Source organism: Aulonocara stuartgranti (assembly GCF_965226115.1).
Source record: "Aulonocara stuartgranti genome assembly, chromosome: 22".
NCBI classification, from domain to species: Eukaryota; Metazoa; Chordata; class Actinopteri; order Cichliformes; family Cichlidae; genus Aulonocara; species Aulonocara stuartgranti.
The window spans coordinates 17,462,420-17,485,837 of NC_138957.1; the positions used below are offsets into that span (position 1 = coordinate 17,462,420).

The following is a 23,418-nucleotide window of genomic DNA, read 5'->3' on the forward strand; positions in this document are numbered from 1 at the left end:
CTTTTTTGTGCTCAGGACTTGCTGCTGTCTCTTTATCATGGAGCTGCATTCCTTATCTTCAGGGAGGAGTGAGCTCGCTTGTGAGGTTGAGAAACACATGGCACTGTAAATAAGTCAGCCAGAAACTTGGCCTGCATGTTTCCAATGATGTTAAACTATAACTTTCTTCCGACTGTTGCATGTGGAAAATTGATACAGGTCTGCTTTTCACCTGAAAGTGACAAACTAAAACATGTTCATTATTATCATCACTGCTTAATCAACACACATCTCTCTCTCTCTCTCTCTGTCTGTGTTTGTGTGAACAATCCTTTCTTAAAAGCAGAAAATGACATTGTAGTTGTTTTTCGGCTGATCAACACAAAACCTTTTTCCTATGATTATTTCTCTTCGTCTACAATGTAATTTGTCTCTTTTTCACTCTTTTTTTTTTCTTCACAATAGCTGGTGGTCTGCAAAATCACCGCTCTCACTCACAATCAGAGGCAATCACTTTTGCACAGTGCACAAAAACACTGTGATGTCAGACACATTCACACTCACTTTTTCATCTGCATAAATAAATCATATGGCTGGAGATATGTGCCATGATGATCCATAAGCATGATCACCAGTTTATTTAATTATTTTTAATCCAACAAAACAAATAAACAAAAACATGATGCTGATGCTACACACACGAGTCAAGGTGCAGAAAAACTGCTCATGGAAACGCTGCACACTCTCTGTTTCCCTCTCTTTGAGTAGTTCTCAGACAGCTCTTGATCTGATAATGTGTAGCTTGCTCATCAGCTCAAAAAACAAAAACAAAACTGCAACGCGACATCACACAGTAGTTGCATGCTCTGCCCACAGTGGCAAAGTCTTACACTTACATATTCAACACAGCTTCTCCATCATGTATTTTTAGATGTTTCATACAGGGTTGAGCATATTAGTTGTTTTCACAGATGTGCTCTATATCTCAACAATGGCTCATAATAAGACGACCGTCTTCCACACAGGTCAAGTGCCTCTATGCACTTCATGAGTTTAAATATTTACCTATATCACTTCACCTCACATGTCATTGTACTGAATTTAAGCAACCACAAGCTTAATGTAGATTACTTTTAACAACTATCCACCTCAATGGTTTGGCACACAGGCTGTTAACATTTTGTGTCAGGAAGGGGTGGGGGGAAAGCCACCCACCAGAGCACAGCTGCTGATGTGGGCTGGCCTTTTCCACACACTCTTCAAGGCTGGTGTGTTTTCTGAAAACTTCTAACATTTGAATCTCTTCCATTTATAAGCCTGCGATTAACCGCACGGCTCAGGTCCGCGTGAAACCCGCGCGACCGCATTCGCGTGCACCCACGCAGCTGTGGAGCCTTCGCTCTCTCTCTTTTATACATAAATACTTTGTGCTGCCAGGAGCAAAGTCCAGCACAAACGTCTTTCTCCCTCTAACTCACTCTTGGTTGCTTAGAAACCCATGATAACAACAACAGTCGGTGTCACAGACCACATGTTCTGCTCCGCACACACAACAACAACAACGACGACGACGACAATGACAACAACACAAAATAGGCCTACTGTCCAGCACAATCTGGACCCCGCGGAACTTCTCAACACCCCACTGAGCGGTGGAGAACTCACTACAGTACCCCACACAGCGGTCTGTATTTCGCCCCACTAAGACGGCGAACCAAAAAAAAAAAGTTCGAACTGCGCAACTCTGCGACTTAATGCTTCTGTACAAAAAACCCCACTGAGCGGCTTTGTACATCGCCCCACTTAGACGGCGAATTTTAGCCCCACTGAGCGGCCACGGACAACGCCCCACTGAGCGGCGAAGACGTAATTTTAGCCCCACTAAGCGGCCACGGACAACGCCCCACTGAGCGGCGAAGACGTACAGTTATAGAGTTGGACTCTAAACTTACTCGGTGTTGCTTAGCGTGTAATATCAGCCTCGAATCCCGCCAATCGCCATTCATCGAGGAGAAAAGACATACAGCGAATCCACAGGAACTTCCTGGCTGACGTCAGTCTTTCAGCGTGTCCCTCCTCCCCTCGGTGAATGCGATTCCAGGGCTCCGGCATCGAAGGACCAATTAATGATAGGTTTGTAGCTTGAACCTATTCGCTGGAACGTTAAGACAATATAATTACACTGCAAGCAAGACACAAGTAGGCAAACTTCTTCATGGTACTCGTGCACGGGAGAGAACCAGACAGAGCGCCGTTCCTTCGCTTGACCCCAGTAGCTCTCGTCCGTTCTCCCATATCACTGTCCTTTTATTGAGGTTACATGAATATGCATAAGTTCATTAACATATGACGTCTACATACACAAAGAGTACCTTGCGTGTGTGTGTGTGTGTGTGTGTGTGTGTGTGTGTGTGTGTGTGTGTGTGTGTGTGTGTGTGTGTGGACTGCTGATCAAAGGGTCAAACATCCTTGGTCAGGAAGAGGGTAGCCTCCCCCTCACCCTAGATGGTTCATCCTAGATAACATGGTGAGGAAGTCCTGCAGTTCATCTAAACAAAGAGCACTTAGACTAGAACAGACGCAACTACGTTAATCCTACCATAAAACAATAAGACACGGTATGACCTCTCATGCTCCCAAAGTGCTGTCTAATACACACAAAGTTTGCAGACTATCAAGGATCAAAACCTCTACCAATCTACAACTAATTACAAAACTCTAAGCATATATAAGTAAATATTTCTAAGCATAAATGACAATCAACAATACAAATCTAACAGATGGGAGTCTGCAGCCAATCACCTTCTCAGCAGAGCGCACAACACGCTGCATTCTCTGTTTGTCCCTGATAGTGGCTCCAGCGTACCACACGGTGATGGAGGAGGTGAGGATGGACTCGATGATTGCGGTGTAGAATTGCATCATCGTCCGTGTTGGCAGGTTGAATTTCTTCAGCTGCCTCAGGAAGTACATCCTCTGCTGGGCTTTCTTAATGACGGAGGTGATGGTGGGCTCCCACTTCAGGTCCTGGGTGATGGTGGTACCCAGGAAGCGGAATGAGTCCACAGAGGTGATGAGGGTGTCAGTCAGGATGATGGGGGGGAGTGGGGCTGTGTGCTTCCTGAAGTCCACAATAATCTCCACTGTCTTCTGGGCATTCAGCACCAGGTTGTTGTGGCTGCACCAGGACACCAGACGTTCAACCTCCCACCTGTAGGCAGACTCATCCCCGTCCGAGATGAGTCCAATAACGGTGGTGTCATCTGCAAACTTGATTAGCTTGACAGACTGGTGGGTGGAGGTGCAGCAGTTGGTGTACAGAGAGAAGAGCAGAGGAGAAAGAACACAGCCCTGAGGGGAGCCGGTGCTGATGGTCCGAGAGTCCGAGACATTCTTTCCCAGCCTCACATGCTGCTTCCTGTCCGTCAGGAAGTCAGTGATCCACCGGCAGATGGGATCAGGCACATTCATCTGGGAAAGCTTGCCTCGGAGATGGTCTGGAAGGATGGTGTTGAAGGCAGAGCTGAAGTCCACAAACAGGATCCTGGCGTAGGTTCCTGGGGAGTCCAGATGCTGCAGGATGAAGTGTAGAGCCATGTTGATGGCGTCATCTACAGACTTGTTGGCTCTGTATGCAAACTGCAGGGGGTCCAGGAGGGGGGCCGTGAGGGTCTTGAGGTAGGAGAGAACCAGGCGCTCAAATGACTTCATGACCACAGATGTCGGAGCCACAGGTCTTTAGTCATTTAGTCCAGTGATCCTAGGTTTCTTGGGGACAGGGATTATGGTAGAGGACTTGAAGCAGGCAGGCACATGACATGCTTCCTCACACCTGCTTCATGAATATGAAGAGTTGTGGTGGGAGGAGGTGGTGAGGTGGTGTGAAATCCTCCTTTGTGTGGGGTGAGGAGGGGGGTGTTGTAGGTGAAGTGTTTGATGGTGGTGATGGCTATAGGGCTTTGGAGCGTGATGTCACGGGGGTGGGCGTGGAAAGGATTTTGGCCCGATCCGCCATTTTGGGGGTCTAAGTAAGGAGCGAAAGCATAGCCATGTGTCATGGTCCCTGTGCCTCCCCGGCCAGCCCAGTGTGGCCACAAGTGTTTGTTGTTTTTCTCTCACTCTGTCTCTCCTACCTGTCTGCCTGGGCGGAGCTCTGATTGGGCTCCTGCCCTTGGCCCACGCACCTGCAGCTGATCTCGAGCGGATTGCAGTTCTCTGGCTCTTAAGGCTGGGGCTCTGAGCTGTTTGTCGCTGGAATATTGAGTAACTCTCGTTAGTATTGCCTGGCTTCCTTGCGATTCTACTGTTCCCGTGTTTGCCTTCGACTTACCCTCGTCTGTGTAAACAGGTTTACCTGGATCAGCCCTTTTGTGACCCCTGGACCCCGTGAGTAGGAGAGTGAGCTGAGCTGCTTGTGTGGAGACTGTTTGGACGAGGAGCAGAGCGAGTGCGAAGAAGTGTGTCTCCCCAGCCAAGTGATCCCCGGGACCCTGGTGTTTCCCCCCCCCTTCACGTGTATATAGTCCACCAGTATGATTAATAAAGTGTCGTTGAACTGTGCCACCTCAGTCTGCGCCTGAGTCCGTTCCACTCCCGTGACAGAATATTCCAGCCACCATGGACTCAGCAGATTCAGCTTCCTCCCCGTCTCCCTCCGCCCCGGTCACACTGGAAGCGATCTTACAACGCCACGAGCGAATGCTTGTTCACCTCAGCGAGAATGTCGCTGCCTTAACACTAGCAGCTGCTCAGCGCACTCCATTGCCGGAACCCTCGCCTACCAGCGAACCCGCCCAGGCGTCATCAAGCTCCGCAGTAAGTGCTGCCTCACCGGTTCCGGTCCCGGCTGTGTGTGAGTTTCATCTCCCCACACCTGAGCTGTTTTCAGGGGATGTAGGGAAGTGTGCGGGTTTCCTTATGCAGTGCGCTCTCCAGTTTCGCCAGCGGCCTCATGCCTTCTCTAATGAGGGGAGTAAGATCTCATATTTTGTTCAGTTGCTACGAGATCGTGCGCTGACCTGGGCACAAGCCGTGCTGAGCGCTAGTCCCGAAATTACTTATGATGATTTTTTGTCTCTGTTCCGGAGTGTTTTTGATAAAGGCTCCACTGCTGCGGCGGCTGGGCTCCACCTCATGAACCTGAAGCAAGGTAAGCGGAGCATGGCAGATTTTTCAGTTGACTTTTGGACACTAGCGACGCAAGCGGGGTGGGGGCAGGAAGCATTAAAGACGGCACTGCTAAACAATGTCAGTGAGGAGATTAAAGATGAACTAATGGTGCGTGAGTTACCCTCCTCTTTAGGTGCGATCATGTCCCTATGCATCCGAATAGACGATCGCCTGCGTGCACGGCGAAGCACGCAACGTCGCTTCGCTCAGCCTCGGCCACCGCGGGACGCCTCACCGGGGCCTGGAGCGGCACTCGAGCACGGCGAGGTTGAGGAGCAGCCCATGCAACTTGGACGTTCGCAGCTCTCACCCGCAGAACGTCAACGGCGTATGGCTGCCGGTGAGTGTCTATATTGCGGCCGTCAGGGCCATTTTGCCTCTTCATGCCGCGCACGGGCAAAAGGGCGCGCTCGCCAGTAGTTGAGAGAATACTGGTGGGCGATATAACTACTAAAAGTTCTCTCCCCCGGCTTATGTTGCCTGCAAAACTCACCATTAAGAATGTTACCCACTCTCTTCAAGCTCTAGTGGATTCAGGTGCTGAGCAGAGTTTCATTGACGCAGCTCTGGCAAAAAAGCTAAACATCACACTACACGCCCTACCCGATCCGCTTGCTGTCACAGCCCTGTCTGGGCAACGCTTGTCGGACATAACCCAAATCACGGAACCCCTGTCTCTTACTCTCTCGGGTAACCACTCAGAGCGCATCGAGCTTTTCGTGTTTCAAGCACCGCGCACCCCCCTTGTATTGGGTTATCCATGGCTGCTCCAACACAATCCGCACATCGATTGGAAGAAAGAGAGAGTAACCGGGTGGAGCATCGAATGCTACATGAACTGTCTCCAAGCTGCACCCGCTCCTACCACATCTCCAGGGCCTGACCAGCCGGTCGAGCCTCCGGAATTGACCTCGGTCCCGCGTGTTTATCATGATTTGGCTGAAGTGTTTAGTAAAGATGGGGCGCGTTCACTCCCCCCTCATAGACCGTATGACTGTGCGATTGATCTCCTGCCTGGGGCTCCGCTTCCCTCTGGTCGTTTGTACAGCATTTCTCAGCCAGAGAGGGAGTCTATGGAGAATTACATTGCTGACTCTCTCGCTGCGGGCATCATTCGGCCGTCGTCCTCCCCGGTGGGAGCGGGGTTTTTCTTTGTTGCTAAGAAAGACAAGACCCTTCGCCCCTGTATCGACTATCGCGGGCTTAACAAAATCACTGTTCGTAACAAGTATCCTCTGCCCCTTCTTTCTTCTGCTTTTGAGTTACTTCAGGGTGCCACGATCTTCAGTAAGTTGGACCTGCGCAACGCCTACCATCTGGTGAGAATCCGTGAAGGGGATGAGTGGAAAACGGCCTTCAATACTCACCTAGGCCATTTCGAGTACCTTGTGATGCCTTTCGGCCTGACCAACGCCCCAGCCGTGTTCCAGGCTCTTGTTAACGATGTTCTCAGAGACTTTATTAACCGATGTGCTTTTGTCTACTTAGATGACATTCTCATCTTCTCCAAATCTAAAGCGGAACATGAGGTCCACGTAAGGCAGATCCTGCAGCGCCTGCTGGAGAACAGGCTCTTTGTTAAAGGAGAGAAATGTGACTTCCACATGGATTCAGTGGCGTTTCTGGGCTACATCATCACCAGAGGGGACTTGAAACCTGACCCGGCAAAAGTTCAGGCAGTGTTGGACTGGCCCAGACCACCCGATCGCCGGCAGCTTCAGCGCTTTCTGGGGTTTGCTAACTTCTACAGGCGTTTCATCAGGGATTTTAGTAAAATTGCTCTGCCTCTCTCTAGGTTAACATCACCCAAGGTGCCATTCCACTGGGACCTGCTGGCTCAGGAAGCCTTCTCTCGCCTCAAGGAACGGTTCGCCACCGCCCCGATCCTTCGCCAGCCTGACCTCACCCTGCAGTTCGTTGTGGAGGTGGATGCATCGGAGTCTGGAGTAGGGGCCGTGCTCTCCCAACGGTTCGAGGGTAAGCTCCACCCCTGTGCTTTTTTCTCTCGTCGTCTTTCCCCAGCTGAGAGGAATTATGACATCGGAGACCGCGAATTTCTGGCCGTAAAGCTGGCTCTGGAGCAGTGGAGGCACTGGCTGGAGGGAGCTGCACAGCCGTTCATTGTCTGGACCGATCATAAAAATCTCGAATACATCCGCTCGGCGAAACGGCTCAACTCACGGCAGGCCAGGTGGGCTTTGTTTTTCACCCGGTTTCATTTCACCATCACGTACAGGCCAGGCTCCCGTAATGTTAAGCCAGACGCTCTTTCCCGGCAATACGCCGCAGTCGGGGAGGAGTCCGACCCTGGATCTGTTCTGCCCACTTCCTGCGTTATTGGAGCAGTTACGTGGGAGATCGAAGAGCTCATCCGGGAGGCACAAGAAACCGACCCTGATCCTGGCACGGGCCCCCCTGATCGACTCTTTGTTCCGGCGGCTGTCCGGTCCCGGGTGCTCCAGTGGGCTCACACGGCCCGTTTTTCCTGCCATCCAGGAGTTAACCGCACCACTGCATTCCTGCGCAGGTATTTCTGGTGGCCCGCCCTCATTAAAGACTCACGGGAGTACGTCACCGCCTGCACCACTTGTGCTCGAAATAAGCACTCCAATCAACATCCGTCTGGATGTCTGCAGCCACTCTCCACACCCAGCCGACCCTGGTCCCACATCTCTCTGGATTTCGTCACTGGTCTGCCACCATCTGCAGGTAACACTACAATATTGACCGTCGTTGACCGTTTCTCCAAAGCTGCCCATTTCGTTGCGCTTCCTAAGCTCCCCACAGCCTTGGACACTGCCCGACTCCTCACCACGCACGTTTTTCGGCTCCATGGCATCCCTGAGGACGTTGTCTCGGACCGGGGCCCTCAGTTCATGTCGCGGGTGTGGAGGGAGTTCTGCTCTGCCATAGGTGCCAAGGTGAGCCTCTCCTCTGGCTTCCACCCGCAAAGCAACGGCCAAACGGAGCGCATCAACCAGGAGTTGGAGGCCGCCCTCCGCTGTGTCGCCTCCCATAACCAGGCCATCTGGAGTGAACACCTGCCGTGGATAGAGTATGCTCACAACAGTCACACGTCCTCTGCTACCGGTGTGTCACCCTTTGAGGCGTCTCTGGGATACCAACCGCCTCTGTTTCCCATGGTTGAAGGTGAGCATACTGTTCCGTCTGTCCAACATCACCTCCGCAGGTGTCGCAGGGCCTGGCGGGCCACTCGGGCGGCTTTACTCCGGACGAAGGAACGGAATAAGGCACTCGCGGATCGCCACCGGACGGCCGCCCCTGAGTATGTGGTGGGGCAGAAGGTATGGCTCTCCACTCGCTTCGTGCCCTTACGTGCCGAATCCAGGAAGCTCTCCCCCAACTTCATCGGCCCATTTGATGTCTGTGCTGTGATCAACCCTGCATCCGTCCGCTTGGCGCTGCCACGCAACATGCGTATTCATGATGTGTTCCATGTCTCTCAGGTCAAGCCGGTGGTCTCCAGCCCGTTGTGCCCTCCTTCCAGGCCCCCGCCGCCGCCCCGGCTCGTGGGTGGCCAGCTGGTTTACGCCGTCTCGCGCGTCTTGGACTCCCGCCGCCGGGGTCGGGGTTTTCAGTACCTGGTTGACTGGGAGGGCTACGGGCCAGAGGAACGTTCCTGGGTGCCCCGGTCGGCTATCGTGGGTAGGGACCTGCTCCGTGACTTCCACCGCCTGCACCCAGGTAAGCCTGGTGGGTCGCCGGGGGGCTCCCGTTGAGGGGGGGGTACTGTCATGGTCCCTGTGCCTCCCCGGCCAGCCCAGTGTGGCCACAAGTGTTTGTTGTTTTTCTCTCACTCTGTCTCTCCTACCTGTCTGCCTGGGCGGAGCTCTGATTGGGCTCCTGCCCTTGGCCCACGCACCTGCAGCTGATCTCGAGCGGATTGCAGTTCTCTGGCTCTTAAGGCTGGGGCTCTGAGCTGTTCGTCACTGGAATATTGAGTAACTCTCGTTAGTATTGCCTGGCTTCCTTGCGATTCTACTGTTCCCGTGTTTGCCTTCGACTTACCCTCGTCTGTGTAAACAGGTTTACCTGGATCAGCCCTTTTGTGACCCCTGGACCCCGTGAGTAGGAGAGTGAGCTGAGCTGCTTGTGTGGAGACTGTTTGGACGAGGAGCAGAGCGAGTTCGAAGAAGTGTGTCTCCCCAGCCAAGTGATCCCCGGGACCCTGGTGTTTCCCCCCCCCCTTCACGTGTATATAGTGCACCAGTATGATTAATAAAGTGTCGTTGAACTGTGCCACCTCAGTCTGCGCCTGAGTCCGTTCCACTCCCGTGACACCATGGTTCGTACTTGCTGTGCGGTCGGCTGCAATGTTCGATCTTACGACCGGCACGGGAATACGTTTCGATTGTCTTTTTATGCTTTCCCAACCTGGAAGCAACATGAAGGAGCTCATGTATCGGATATTACCAAACGAAGGCGTCTAGCCTGGATAGCAGCCGTGAGACGAGCTGATATCAAGTTCTGTTCCGTCTCCAGATATCAGTTGGTGTGCTCAAGACATTTTCATTCCGGTAAGTTCTAAATATGTTCACATCACACTTTATAGCTGAATAATATCATCGTTGGTGGTCTCGGAAGTTATAGAAATTGCGATCAAACATCGAATGGAGTGACTTGATTGGTTGATGTAAAGACAATAAATGAAATGAGACAGGAAGGACACAAATTGGCGTTAATAATTTGCCCGAATATCAATGTGTTAATTTGCATGTACTTTACAATTACGGGCATATAATATGATAACGATATTTTAGCAGTTCAATGATAAATGTATAACATTAATTATGGTGGGGGGTGGAAAATGGCTATTTCACTCGATGCACTCCAGCTGACTTACTTTGGTATGAATGACGACGTACTCAGAGTTTGGCGGCTTGAAAATAGCCAAATCTTGCGCCCAGCCATTTGTAAATTGGATGTGCGCCTCCAGTGACTTGTAATTATGAAACTGGTTCGCTGTGTAAGCGCTTACTCCACAAACAAGATACGTGAAGATATCGGGGTAGGACAGTGGCGGTAAGTCGTCTGGGTCTTTACTCCACTGCCGTATTTCATATGGGTCCAGATTTGCGATGCACTCTATTTTTTTCAAGTACCGCTGCTTCACCTCTGGACGCAATCGGTCTCTATACCGTCCGTTTTCTTTTTTAGCTGTTTTTAAGCGTGTTTCTTGTTGTCGTCGTTCCAACACAGTGTGTTTGTTTTGATTCGCAGACCCCGAAAATGGAGCTGCGCTCCCACAATGCATTGCGGCGTGACGTCAACTCCAAAGCCCTGGAGGGGGGAGAGGTGGGGGAATGAGTGTCCAAAGTGTCTCTTTTGTTGGGGCCGTTGGAGGTGTGAAGGCTGCCTGATGGCTCGTCAAAACGGCAGTAAAAGTCGTTGAGGGTGTTGGCCAAGAGCAAGTCATCAGTGGAGTGGGGGGTTTTAGGCTTGTAGTTGGTGATATTCCTAAAACCTTTCCACACAGAGGCCGAGTCATTCTCTGAGATCTGCTGCTGCATCTTCTCAGAGTGCTGATGTTTAGCAATGTCCACTTCTTTAGTGAACCTGTACTTGGCCTCTCTGTAGCAGTCCAATGAACTGAGCTGATGTGTAATTTACAGTGGGGCAAAAAAGTATTTAGTCAGCCACCGATTGTGCAAGTTCCCCCACTTAAAATGATGACAGAGGTCAGTAATTTGCACCAGAGGTACACTTCAACTGTGAGAGACAGAATGTGAAAAAAAAAATCCATGAATCCACATGGTAGGATTTGTAAAGAATTTATTAGTAAATCAGGGTGGAAAATAAGTATTTGGTCACCTCAAACAAGGAAAATCTCTGGCTCTCACAGACCTGTAACGTCTTCTGTAAGAAGCTTTTCTGTCCCCCACTCGTTACCTGTATGAATGGCACCTGTTTGAACTCATCATCTGTATAAAAGACACCTGTCCACAGCCTCAAACAGTCAGACTCCAAACTCCGCCATGGCCAAGACCAAAGAGCTTTCGAAGGACACCAGGAAAAGTATTGTAGACCTGCAACAGACTGGGAAGAGTGAATCTACAATAGGCAAGCAGCTTGGTGTGAAAAAATCAACTGTGGGAGCAATCATCAGAAAATGGAAGACATACAAGACCACTGATAATCTCCCTCGATCTGGGGCTCCACGCAAGATCTCATCCCGTGGGGTCAAAATGATCATGAGAACGGTGAGCAAGGATCCCAGAACCACACGGGGGGACCTGGTGAATGACCTGCAGAGAGCTGGGACCAAAGTAACAAAGGTCACCATCAGTAACACACTACAACGGCAGGGAATCAAATCCCGCAGTGCCAGACGTGTTCCGCTGCTGAAGCCAGTGCATGTCCAGGCCCGTCTGAAGTTTGCCAGAGAGCACATGGATGATACAGCAGAGGATTGGGAGAACGTCATGTGGTCAGATGAAACCAAAGTAGAACTTTTTGGTATAAACTCAACTCGTCGTGTTTGGAGGAAGAAGAATACTGAGTTGCATCCCAAGAACACCATACCTACTGTGAAGCATGGGGGTGGAAACATCATGCTATGGGGCTGTTTTTCTGCCAAGGAGACAGGACGACTGATCCGTGTTAAGGACAGAATGAATGGGGCCATGTATCGTGAGATTTTGAGCCAAAACCTCCTTCCATCAGTGAGAACTTTGAAGATGAAACGAGGCTGGGTCTTCCAACTTGACAATGATCCAAAACACACCGCCCGGGCAACAAAGGAGTGGCTCCGTAAGAAGCATTTGAAAGTCCTGGAGTGGCCTAGCCAGTCTCCAGACCTCAACCCCATAGAAAATCTGTGGCGGGAGTCGAAAGTCCGTGTTGCTCGGCGACAGCCCCAAAACATCACTGCTCTCGAGAAGATCTGCATGGAGGAATGGGCCAAAATACCAGCTACTGTGTGTGCAAACCTGGTAAAGACCTATAGTAAACGTTTGACCTCTGTTATTGCCAACAAAGGTTATGTTACAAAGTATTGAGTTGTATTTTTGTTATTGACTAAATACTTATTTTCCACCCTGATTTACGAATAAATTCTTTACAAATCCTACCATGTGGATTCATGGATTTTTTTTTCACATTCTGTCTCTCACAGTTGAAGTGTACCTCTGGTGCAAATTACTGACCTCTGTCATCATTTTAAGTGGGGGAACTTGGACAATCAGTGGCTGACTAAATACTTTTTTGCCCCACTGTATGTTTATGGTACCACAAAGCTATATCAGCATAATGATTAATCAAACAGGGTGAATCAGATCTCTAACAGGAAGGACCAAATAGAAACTCCTGAGCTGCTCCAGTAAACAAAGACAGATTGAACTCTCCCCTCTCAGAAGGATCCTCTCAGCCCAGACAGAGATATGTGACTCTGCTATGGCAGCCAGTAAAGTTGAAGTAAATACAAATTTTAAAATGAATTAAATAACATAATGCGGACCTTTGGTTTATAGATGGATTTTTGAATACCATCCATCCATCCATTCGCTTCTGCTTATTCTTTTCAGGGTTGGGGGGGGGGGCTGGAACCTATCCCAGCTGTCATACGGCGAGAGGCGGGGTACACCCTGGACAAATAATTGCAGTATCAAAAAACAGACCTGAGCTACAACAGAGAGGATGATTAATGTAGCTTTGTTTTTGGCAACAACAATAATATCCAGTCAGCCTCCCCCCTCCTTATTTCATGTTTTGGTTTGGTCCAGGTGCACGTGCTCCCAGCTGATGCTGAGCCTAGAACTGGACCTCAGCAGGAGAAAGAGACAGTAGGATGGGTCCAGTATAAGTAAGCTCTGCTTTTCAAAAAAGAAAAGCAAAACAGCTGGAAATTAAACTCATAGTGAAGTCCATATGAATGAAACTGCTTGTCTTTCCTAGTGTTTGTTAGCTTACTTCATTTCTAACAAAAGCCTCAGGACAGACATATTATTTATTTATGAGATCATCGTTGAACTTTTAGTCTTTTTTGTAAAACTCATTCAAATGTGTTTTGGTAAAATTATCCACAACTCAAAGACATCACTTAACTACTTATTGACACGTGTTGAGCTCTGGCCTTTTCCAGAGAACTTCACTGTTTGTTTTTATGAGTATTTATTGATTTATTATATTATAAAATCACATCATCAGCAAAATGCTTAACAGAATAGGTTACTATACCAGGAAGAGGAAATAGAAGTGTGCGATCATTCTCAGTAAACAAATCCAAAACAAACCTTGTGCACACTTTTTATTGCAGTGAACACATATAAATGAAGTGATTGTGGCCGGCCTGTTCAGAGTCAATAAAAAGAAAGACTGTCTATGTAACTGTAAGAGTTATACACTTAATCTTTAATTTTTGCTTGTACTTTGCCACTTTATTTGCAGTGTGTACAAATGTTTAAATGCTCTTGTGTCTATTACATTTTTTAAATAAGCCAAACTAAACAAAACCATAGACTTTTAAACTAAAGCAGATCATTACCACTGCTGTGCCAGCTAGGCTGTCCTGCAGATATCCGACACTCATGTTGGGAGTTTGTCGCTTTCTATCCTAAAATGTGAAGTCCAGCCTTAAAGCTTTCTTCATCAGCTTCATCAGCTTTCTACAGCTCTCATCTTAACTCCCACCATAAAAGTTTACTTAAGATTTTTAAAATGACATTTCTGACAATGAAAGCTGATAGTTGAAAGCGCATGACTATGTTTTTCTAGTGACTCTACGTTGGCCTTCTGTAACAAAAAAGGAGTGAAGAGCTCACGTTTTAAGATCTGATCTAAATGTTCCACTTTGCCAATGAAGGACCTTTATGATACAATAAAACTACAGCAAAGTCCAGATACTTAGGGTAGTATAAGGGTACTCTATTTAATTTGTAAAATATGTGTACACACACACACACACACACACACACACACACACACACACACACACACACACACACACGTGTAGAAAAATATTTAGTATACACATCCAGAAATGCATATACTATTATATATTGTACATATATTTATTAGTTTCAGATGTAGCCATTCTTGTATTTTGCTTGTTTACATTATTGTATTTTGCACAACTCTGTTGCTTGTGAAGCTCGCACACAAGAATTTCACTCACATGTGCTGTACCAATGTACCTGCACATGTGATGTGACAATAAAAGTGATTTGATTTGATTTGATAATTTGGTGACCTGCAGAGAAGGTCTGAATTCAACAAGATATGAGCAGATGCTTTACAAACTAATTTCCTTGAGAGCCTAAAGCTGGTATAAAAAGTAAATTGGTGAGTTGAACTAATCAGTTTCATCACTCTAAATATAAATTCATGTCTCTTATCCTTGATGTATATCCTAACATTGACCATGAACACCACAGCCTGCAGTGGAGCAGCCCAGCACAGTTCATCAATAAAAATAACACGTTTCTACAGTTTGTTTTTCAAGACACTTCAGAAGAACATAGTTCAGCAGCATATCATGTTCAGATAAGCGAGCCGTCAGATGTCTTATTTTCTTGTTACTTATAAAGTGTCTCTGTCAGTGGACTCAACACCAGGCTGCAGTACACAACAAATTAACTCATTCCCAGTAATACACGTTCATCTGTCTATCAGACTGAGTTGCTCATTAACTGAAGGAACCAGAACACAGTTCTGCATCGTTCCAACCCAAATAGTGCAGATTAAAAGTATTTTTCAGTTTCTAAGGGCAGTTTATCCGTGTTGCACAAACAGAAGCTAAATTGAGAGAACACTGGTAATCATTCCACTTCTTTAAGTTTGAATAGTTAGTTGACCACAGTGTTCATTTGTTCCTGCGTTGTCTGGTTGTCCTGCATGCCAGTAGACGAAACTCACTGCACAACCATCAGACCACATCCATCTGCCTTCTTTATGGAGGTCACTCAGTCCAATCCAGGTCCATCCCTCAGCATGGTCAAAGTTCTTAATCAAAGATTTAACAAACTCCTCTTCCTCCTGGCTGTGGATAGACACCAGGTTGGCTCGCTGTGACACACAGTAGAGCTCTGCATCAGCCCAGCTCATGTGTGTGGCCACATATTTGTAGCAGCGGCCATTGAAGCTGTACCAGAACATGGGACAGCTTTCTTGCAGTAGTTGAACTCTGTGGTCATCTGAAGAAGACACAGCAGTCAGAACTTAATGAAAAAGCAGGAATGAAAGGGATCAGGTTTTTGTCAGTGTGACAGACTTTTTTCTTTGGGATTCTTCAGAGACGGCACATCAGACAAGCATGTCTGCACAGTTGATACTGTGAAAGTTAAAGCATGCAGAGAAGTAAGCTGCTCTTATTGTGTTTACCAGCAAGTATTTATCATAACTCTGTGGTATAGTAAAACTAGTGCTGTCAGCGTTAATCTCATTAAAATGACTTTAACGCCATAGCCGCATCAACGCGGGAAGGTGCAAGGTGTCAAAGCCTCAGCACAGTTAGCTCGTTAATGCATTAGTGTTGTCCAGCCCCACAGATGGGGCGATCCGTGATAACTTGCTAACGGAGATTAGCCGCGTTAAAGCGGTTATGGCTTTAATGTCACTTTAACGAGATTAACAAGAGTAGAACCCATCTGATGTTGGGAATTTTGTAGAATTTTGTATCATTGACTCTGCTTAAATAGAGACATCAGAAATATGCACAACATGTTCTCGAAGTGAAATAAAAAAGACATAAATAAAGGGAAAAGTAGAGAAAAGAGCAGTCAGAATATGAGACAGTTACCAAGTTGGAGCTTCACTTCATTTTCATCAGACGGAGCCTCAGAAGGAGCACCCAGAGCCAGACTGAACAGGAAGAGGAGCAAGATCATGTTGGAGCTTTAAGTCTCAAAGTGTGATGAGGAGCTGCTGAAGCTTCTTTGTACAGGATGTTCAGATTTCTGCAGAGTTGAAGCTGCTTTCTTTTATAGCTGAGCAGAGCGAGATTTCACTGCTGGTGTGACATCATTGGCCACATGGACCAAAGCTTTCCACTGTACACAATAACAATAAACATAAGCCAGAAAAAACATCACATGCCAAAAAGTTAATAGTTGTTGAACAGTCACGTTTTCTTGGTACTTCCAGGAGAACGTGGCTGTTTTTGCTGTAATTCTATATTTATGGTTTGTTCAAAGGCCTTTTCAGCATAATGATTAAAGAAAGAGGACAGTTGTAACAGGAAGGGGCAAGCAGAGCTGCTCTCATAAATAAAGACAGAACATTCACACACGCTCATACTTCAGTTGATGCATAAGGCAGTAACTTGGGGTTATTATGTTGGCCAAGGATATTTAGCACGTAGACTGGAGCAGCCAGGGATCAAACTAGACCCTTCCAATTAGTAAATCAACACCTGCTCCACCACCTGAGCTACAGCCACCCAAAGTGGCTATATGTATATAAAATTCCCACTTGCCCCTGTTATGTCCGACTGTTATCTGCTGACCTGCACTTTTCTAATGTTCATGGCTCTTTGTGAATTTAGCCAACTGAATTCAACAAGATATAAACAGATATTTCTCAAACTAATTTCCTTGAGACCATAAAGCTGGTATAAGTAATTTGGTGAGTTGAACTAATCAGTATCATCACTTTAAATATAAATTCATATCTTTTACCCTTGATGTATATCCTAACATTGACCATGAACACCACAGCCTGCAGTGGAGCAGCCCAGCACAGTTCATCACTATAAACTAGCTTAGCTTGAATAAAACTGCCTGTTATAGTATTTTCATGCAACCTCTGAATAACAAAAAAAAAAAAAAAGATATTAAAAAAAAGATATGTTTCTTCAGTTTGTTTTTCAAGCCACTTCAGAAGAACATAGTTCTGCAGCACATCATGTACAGATAAGCGAGCCGTCAGATGTCTTATTTTCTTCTTACCAAGCTGTGTCTCTGTCAGTGGACTCAACACCAGGCTGCAGTACACAATAAATTAACTAATTCCTAGTAATACACAAAGCTTTCCGTTGGACACAATAAATCAAAACAGAAGACAAAGAAAATCATGAGACGCCAAAGAACTTGATAGTTTTTAAGCAGTAACATTTTCTTTGGACTTCCAGGAGAACGTGGCTGTTTTTGCTGTAATTGTATATTTATGGTATGATCAAAGGCCTTTGCAGCATAATGATTAAACAATCAGGAAAGGTTACAGTAACAGAAAGAGACAAATAGATCTGCTCTAGTAAACACAGAGCGAGCTAATTCCCTGCATTAAAGAGCATTAGCTCTCATTCTCTTTAAGTTTTTCTATAAAATTTAATAAGGAAGAGCTTTGTTCTTTCCTTCGGAGGTGATTTTAGGTTCAAACTTTTAGGGGGGTCAGCCCCAAATCATAATCTCATGCATACAGTGCTAAATAATTAATATTAATGGAATATGCTGTTTGTCGTCACCCCTTTTCACATTTGCAAACTTTCAAAAGCAGCCTAATTAATTGGACGACCTTTCCCACTGTGTAAACAGATGTTGTCATTTTTGGATGTCCAATTTTGGTCCACTGAAGGAGTTGTTTTGTAACGTTTTTGATGTCCACTGAACAGCTACTGTTGATGTCCGTGCATCTTAGGCGATGAAGAGGTGAGCAGATAACCTGTGCCTTTTCCCAGGCTTGCTCACACACCTGCAACTCATTGCTTTTATCTGTACTGTGTATTTAAGGACTAGCTGTGACAACGTGTCTTCATTATGGTGGCAAATTGGCTAAACTTGTTTGATGATGACTTTTGTAAATTCTGTTCTGTCGCCTTTGTGTCTTGTCTGCTTACTAATTACCCACCTGAAGTTCCTGCCTCACTCACTGAGAAATGCACCTGCCTGGAGTCAAAGACCTGCAACTTCACTAGTACAGCAACGACACTCAGGCTTTGTAAATTTTGGAAACAAGTGGAGAGTTTTGCTTGTGTTTCCATCTGTGTATCTTGTATATATGTAGTTCTAAAATTAGATGTGATAGTTAGCACTCAGTAGCTTTACTTTAAGTTCATTTGAATGCAAGAACACACCCAGAGCCAGATCGAAAAGCTTTAATCATGAGATGCACACTGTCGTTATATCACTGGCTGGAGTCATTCATGAAGCTTAATGTACAGCCTGGATTCAATATCAGACAGTTCAGCTTCTTCTAAAATGTCACAAAACTATGATAAAATTAAAGATTTTGGCAGAATAACATATTCAATTCAATTCAATTCAATTCAATTTTATTTATATAGCGCCAAATCACAACAAAAGTCGCCTCAAGGCGCTTCATAGATACAGAGAAAAACCCAACAATCATATGACCCCCTATGAGCAAGCACTTTGGCGACAGTGGGAAGGAAAAACTCCCTTTTAACAGGAAGAAACCTCCGGCAGAACCAGGCTCAGGGAGGGGCGGCCATCTGCTGCGACCGGTTGGGGTGAGAGAAGGAAGACAGGATAAAGACATGCTGTGGAAGAGAGACAGAGGTTAATAACAGATATGATTCAATGCAGAGAGGTCTATTAATACATAGTGAGTGAGATATAGATTTAGAATTAAGGTATGACTTCACATCAGTGATATTTACAGTTTTGATCCAGCAATAATTAACATGAAAGTCTTTGTGTCAGGGATCCTGGGTCGCTCAGACCCAGGATCCCTGAGCAGTTATGAATTATATTATTATTATTATTGTATGTATATTTGGTGTTGCTGTCATTCTCCCTGTTTGCGTGTGTGTATATGTGTTTCGGTGGGCTCCTTCAGGCCTGGTGGGTGTGGCCCTGCTGACGGTCTGGCCACACCCGAAGCCACACACCTGCTGCTGATCAGGCCTCGTCGGGGGAGCTACTTAGGAGAGTCTTGGAGCTCCCACTGACGCGGGATCATTGCTTGAGACTCCACGTTAGTCACCCAGTTGTGCTTGGTTAGTGTGTGTATATGCCCGCGGTTGTATGTGTCCTGACGGCTGCTTCTATTGTGTCCCCAGGAGAGGGGTGGAGTGCCAGACAGCAGCCAACACGGGGAGTGCTGAGACACGGGACCAGAGAGCACAAACACTAGGAGAAGACACGACACGGGAGTCTGGGGAAAGCACGGGGATTTATTGTTGTTTAGTTTCATACACTGTAAATAAACGCACTGCTTGTACATAGACCACCGCGCCTGGGTCCTCCTTCCCCACACCCCCCACGGTCTGCCAGCCAGACCATGACACTTTGAATATGTAAGGTTCTCAGTTGCTATGGGCAAGCTACACGAGTAGCACAAACAGAGGTATGATTTCTAGAACACGGTACATCATTCCACTTTGTATCATAGTTCATGTGACCACAGTGTTCAGCTCCTCCTTCGTTGTCTGGTTGTATTGCATGCCAGTGGACAAAACTCACTGCAGAACCATCAGACCACATCCATCTGCCTTCTTTATGGAGGTCACTCAGTCCAATCCAGGTGCGTCCCTCAGCATGGTCAAAGTTCTTAATCAAAGATTTAACAAACTCCTCTTCCTCCTCACTGTAGATGGACACCAGGTTGGCTTTCTCAGACACACAGTAGAGCTCTGCATCAGCCCAGGTCATTTGTGTGGCCACATATTTGTAGCAGCGGCCATTGAAACTGTACCAGAACATGGGACAGTTTCCACGCAGTAGTTTCACTGTCTGGTTATCTAAAGAAAACAGAAACAAGAAGAGAAACAGGATCATGCTTTTTGTCAGAGTCACAAAGTTTAGCTGCTCGAAGTAGCTCTGAGATCCTGAACGTGCCACAAAGTAACAGTCTGCCTTTTCGTATATGCTTCAAAAAGGGATTCTTCATATCAATTTGGCAAAAAACAATCAAAAAACCCCTTTACTCATACAGAACTACATAGAAGATGGACATAAGTGAAAACAGGAAACCAGGTCCACCTGGAGATGGCCTTTGAGGAACGTGATTATATAATAACAATATTAGAAGTACAAGACCTTCATAATGTCTGCTTGTGAAATTCGCGATTTCTTTTGAAACAACAACAACAACATAACTTTCATTAAAATACTGAAACTGTCATGTGGTGGTTTAGACAGAAAAGGCTCATCGTAACAATGTCTCCATCTTCTGCTGAACTCAGCTAACCAATACAAAGGTTCACTGTTAGTACTCTGAAAAATTTATACATGTGTTTGTTATTCTGTGTCACTGTGTGAATAGCACAGGGCCTTGATATAACAGGTACTATCTGTACAGTCTCATTTTGTGAGAAGTTATGTATTAGTTATCACATTACATCCACTTAATCTGAAGTATCAACATGTCCTCTGAAAACCCTGTTCTGTCAATCTGGGATGTTTTATTGATAACAAAAGATCAGTCTGTCCATAAAGATGAATGTTAACATGCAAAGAGTAAACTGCTCTTTCATTAGTGAGCAGGTCTTCATCATAACTCTGTGGTGTAGCAGAACCCATCTGGCATGACTTTGAAATGTTTTTGCTGCATTTCAAAATCCAACAAAAACATCAGAGACATGGGAGAGAAGGGTTCTTGGAGTGTTTAACTAAATCATTTTTAGACAAAAAACACAGAAATAAAGAAAAAGTAAAGAGTAGCCAGAGTATGGGACAGACACCATCATAGCATCACTTCAGTGTCATCAGAAGGAGACTCAGAAGGAGCATCCAGAGTCAGACCGAACAAGAAGAGGAGCAAGATCATGTTGAAGCTTCAAGTCTCAAAGTGTGATGAGGAGCTGGTGAAGCTTCTTTGTACTAAACTTCTTTGCAGTTACTAACAAGTTAAGAGAGTGATGGGAGGAATACTTTGAGGAGCTTGTGAATGAAGAAAATGAGAGAGACATGAAGACATCAGGAAATGCAGAGGGTTAGTAAGGAGGGAGTGAGGGCAGCTAGTGGAAAGGCAGCTGGTCCAGAATACATAACTGTGGAGGTAGGGAGTTTTCCAGGAAAGAGGGCAGTGGGCAGAAAGGAAATGGAAAAGGTAAAGATATGAAATGTGAAACAGCAAAGAAGGAACTGATGGAACTCCAGTCTTCCCTTCCATAAATTTGCTGCCAGTGCTTTATGAAAATCAAGTTTAGTGGAGTTTTGAAAATTTCACACAACACACAAAAAAAAGAAATAGCATAAACAGTGGAGGTTTAATGTACATTTAAGTATCTAAGGGTAGGTTATCTGTGTTGCAGAAACAGAGGCTAAATTGCATCAAACACTTTAGTGTGAACACAGTGTTCATTTGTTCCACCGTTGTCTGGTTGCCCAGCATGCCAGTATAAAAAACTCACTGCACACCCATCCTGCTTTCTTTATGGATGTCACTCAGTCCAATCCAGGTCCATCCCTCAGCATGGCCAAAGTTCTTAATTAATGATTTAACAAACTCCTCTTCCTCCTGGCTGTGGATAGACACCAGGTTGGCTCGCTGTGACACACAGTAGAGCTCTGCATCAGCCCAGCTCATGTGTGTGGCCACATATTTGTAGCAGCGGCCATTGAAGCTGTACCAGAACAGGGGACAGCTTCCACGCAGTAGTTTTGCTCTGTGGTCATCTGAAGAAGACACAGCAGTCAAAACTTGATGAAATACAAATAATAACTGTTTGACTGACTGTGTGACTGACATTCTTTCTTTGATGTACCCTCTGAATGTCACGGCCTGGTGGATCAGCAGGTAGCTGATCAGTAGCATTATTGTCTCTAGTACTTCTTTATCTCTCTCTCTTGCTGGTGCGGAACTCACTGTGGATTCACACCCTCAGCCCACGCACCCGTTGTGTGGCTCGGATTGCCTGGATCCGTCCCTGTTTACCCTGAGAGGATTTCTTATTGTGAGTGACCGAAGAGGAGCGAGTGTTTTCCCCCTTTCATCCCGACCTTGGATCCCCTGGAGCCCATACCCCTGTCACCTTGTATATAGCACTATTCCCCGCACTGTCTGTACGTAAACCTGGTGAAATGTGTAATAAATACCACTGTGTTTATCTCAAGTTGAAGGGTCCTGCGTGAAAGTCCTCAGTGAACCGTGACACTGAAGAATATCAGATAAGCATGTCTGCACAGTTGACACTGTGAGAGTTAAAACATGCAGAGAAGTAAGCTGCTCTTATTGTGTTTATAAGCAGTCTTTATCATAACTCTACGGTAGAACCCATCTGACATGGGGAAAAAATCTATGTTACAACCCAACACGAAGAATTTCATATCACTGACTGCTGAAACACAACAAGCAGAAAATCTTGGAGTGTTTGATTAAAATTTGATTAAAATAATTAAAACACACACACACACACACACACACACACACACACACACACAAAATAAAGTTAAAATACAAGAAGGGAGGGAAGAGTCAGAATACAGGACGGTTACCAAGTTGTAGCTCCAATTCACTTGCATTAGAAGGAGACTCAGAAGGAGCACCCAGAGCCAGACTGAACAAGAAGAGGAGCAAGATCATGTTGGAGCTTTAAGTCTCAACCTTTGATGAAGAGCTGCTGAAGCTTCTTTGTACGGGATTCCTGCACAGAGTTGGAGCTGCTTTCTTCTATAGCTGTCTGAGAGGGAGTTTTCAAACTAAACACAAACCAGAAAAAAAAGATCAAATTCCAAAAACAGGAACAAATGTTGTTTGTTTTTTTGCTGTGTGATTTGTATGTATTGCACCATAAAGGCGTTATCAGCAGAATGACTAATCAAACAGGACAGGTCAGTGCTCTAACAGGTAAAAACTCCTGAGTTGCTCCATTACACAAAGACAGAATGAACTCCACACAATCAAGAGGATCCTCTCTTGAGCTATGTGACTGCTGTGGCAGGTCTGATTGGAGTAAATGACAAAATAGATAAACTATTAACACCTTTGGTTTAGTAGATTTACTTCACTTCACCCTTGTGTCTATTACAATTGTAAAGCATCCAAAATAAAACCCCTGCAGTAACCAGACTAATCTGAAAGCAGATCATTACCACTGCTGTGTCAGCTACACTGTCCTGCAGATATTTGGCACTCGTGAGAGGTTTGTGTGATCGTCTTAAAGCTTTGTTCATCTGAGCTTCCACCATATCTCTTTACTGAAGTTTCCTGATAACATTTCTAACAGTGGAAACTGACAACTGTAAGTGCACAACTATCTTTTTACAGCCTTCAAGTGGTTTGTAGAAACTACTGTATAGAGAGGTATTTAGTTACTCTAAGTAGGCCTTCCATAATTGATCCAATTTTATGCAGGTTACCTGTTATGAAAAAAGGGAGTGGAGAGCTCACGTTTTAACATCTAATCTAAAT

General features: G+C 45.9%; 1 protein-coding gene and 1 pseudogene across 2 annotated transcripts; both read right to left on the reverse strand.

The window, feature by feature from the left end:
- Positions 1-14,158: 14,158 nt before the first annotated feature.
- Positions 14,159-16,037, reverse strand: LOC309698073 (lactose-binding lectin l-2-like; annotated as a pseudogene). Its single transcript, XR_014280803.1, has 2 exons — positions 15,905-16,037; positions 14,159-15,299 (listed from the first exon to the last, which is right to left on the reverse strand). The product of XR_014280803.1 is annotated as a lactose-binding lectin l-2-like (transcript).
- Positions 16,038-19,376: 3,339 nt separating this feature from the next.
- Positions 19,377-22,590, reverse strand: LOC309698215 (lactose-binding lectin l-2-like; the record flags this gene model as incomplete). The annotated part of the gene is made up of 3 exons (XM_082520514.1): positions 19,377-19,804; positions 21,426-21,683; positions 22,503-22,590. The coding sequence occupies 3 exons, from the start codon at positions 22,588-22,590 to the stop codon at positions 19,377-19,379; spliced, it is 774 nt and encodes a 257-aa protein (XP_082376640.1).
- Positions 22,591-23,418: the final 828 nt, after the last annotated feature.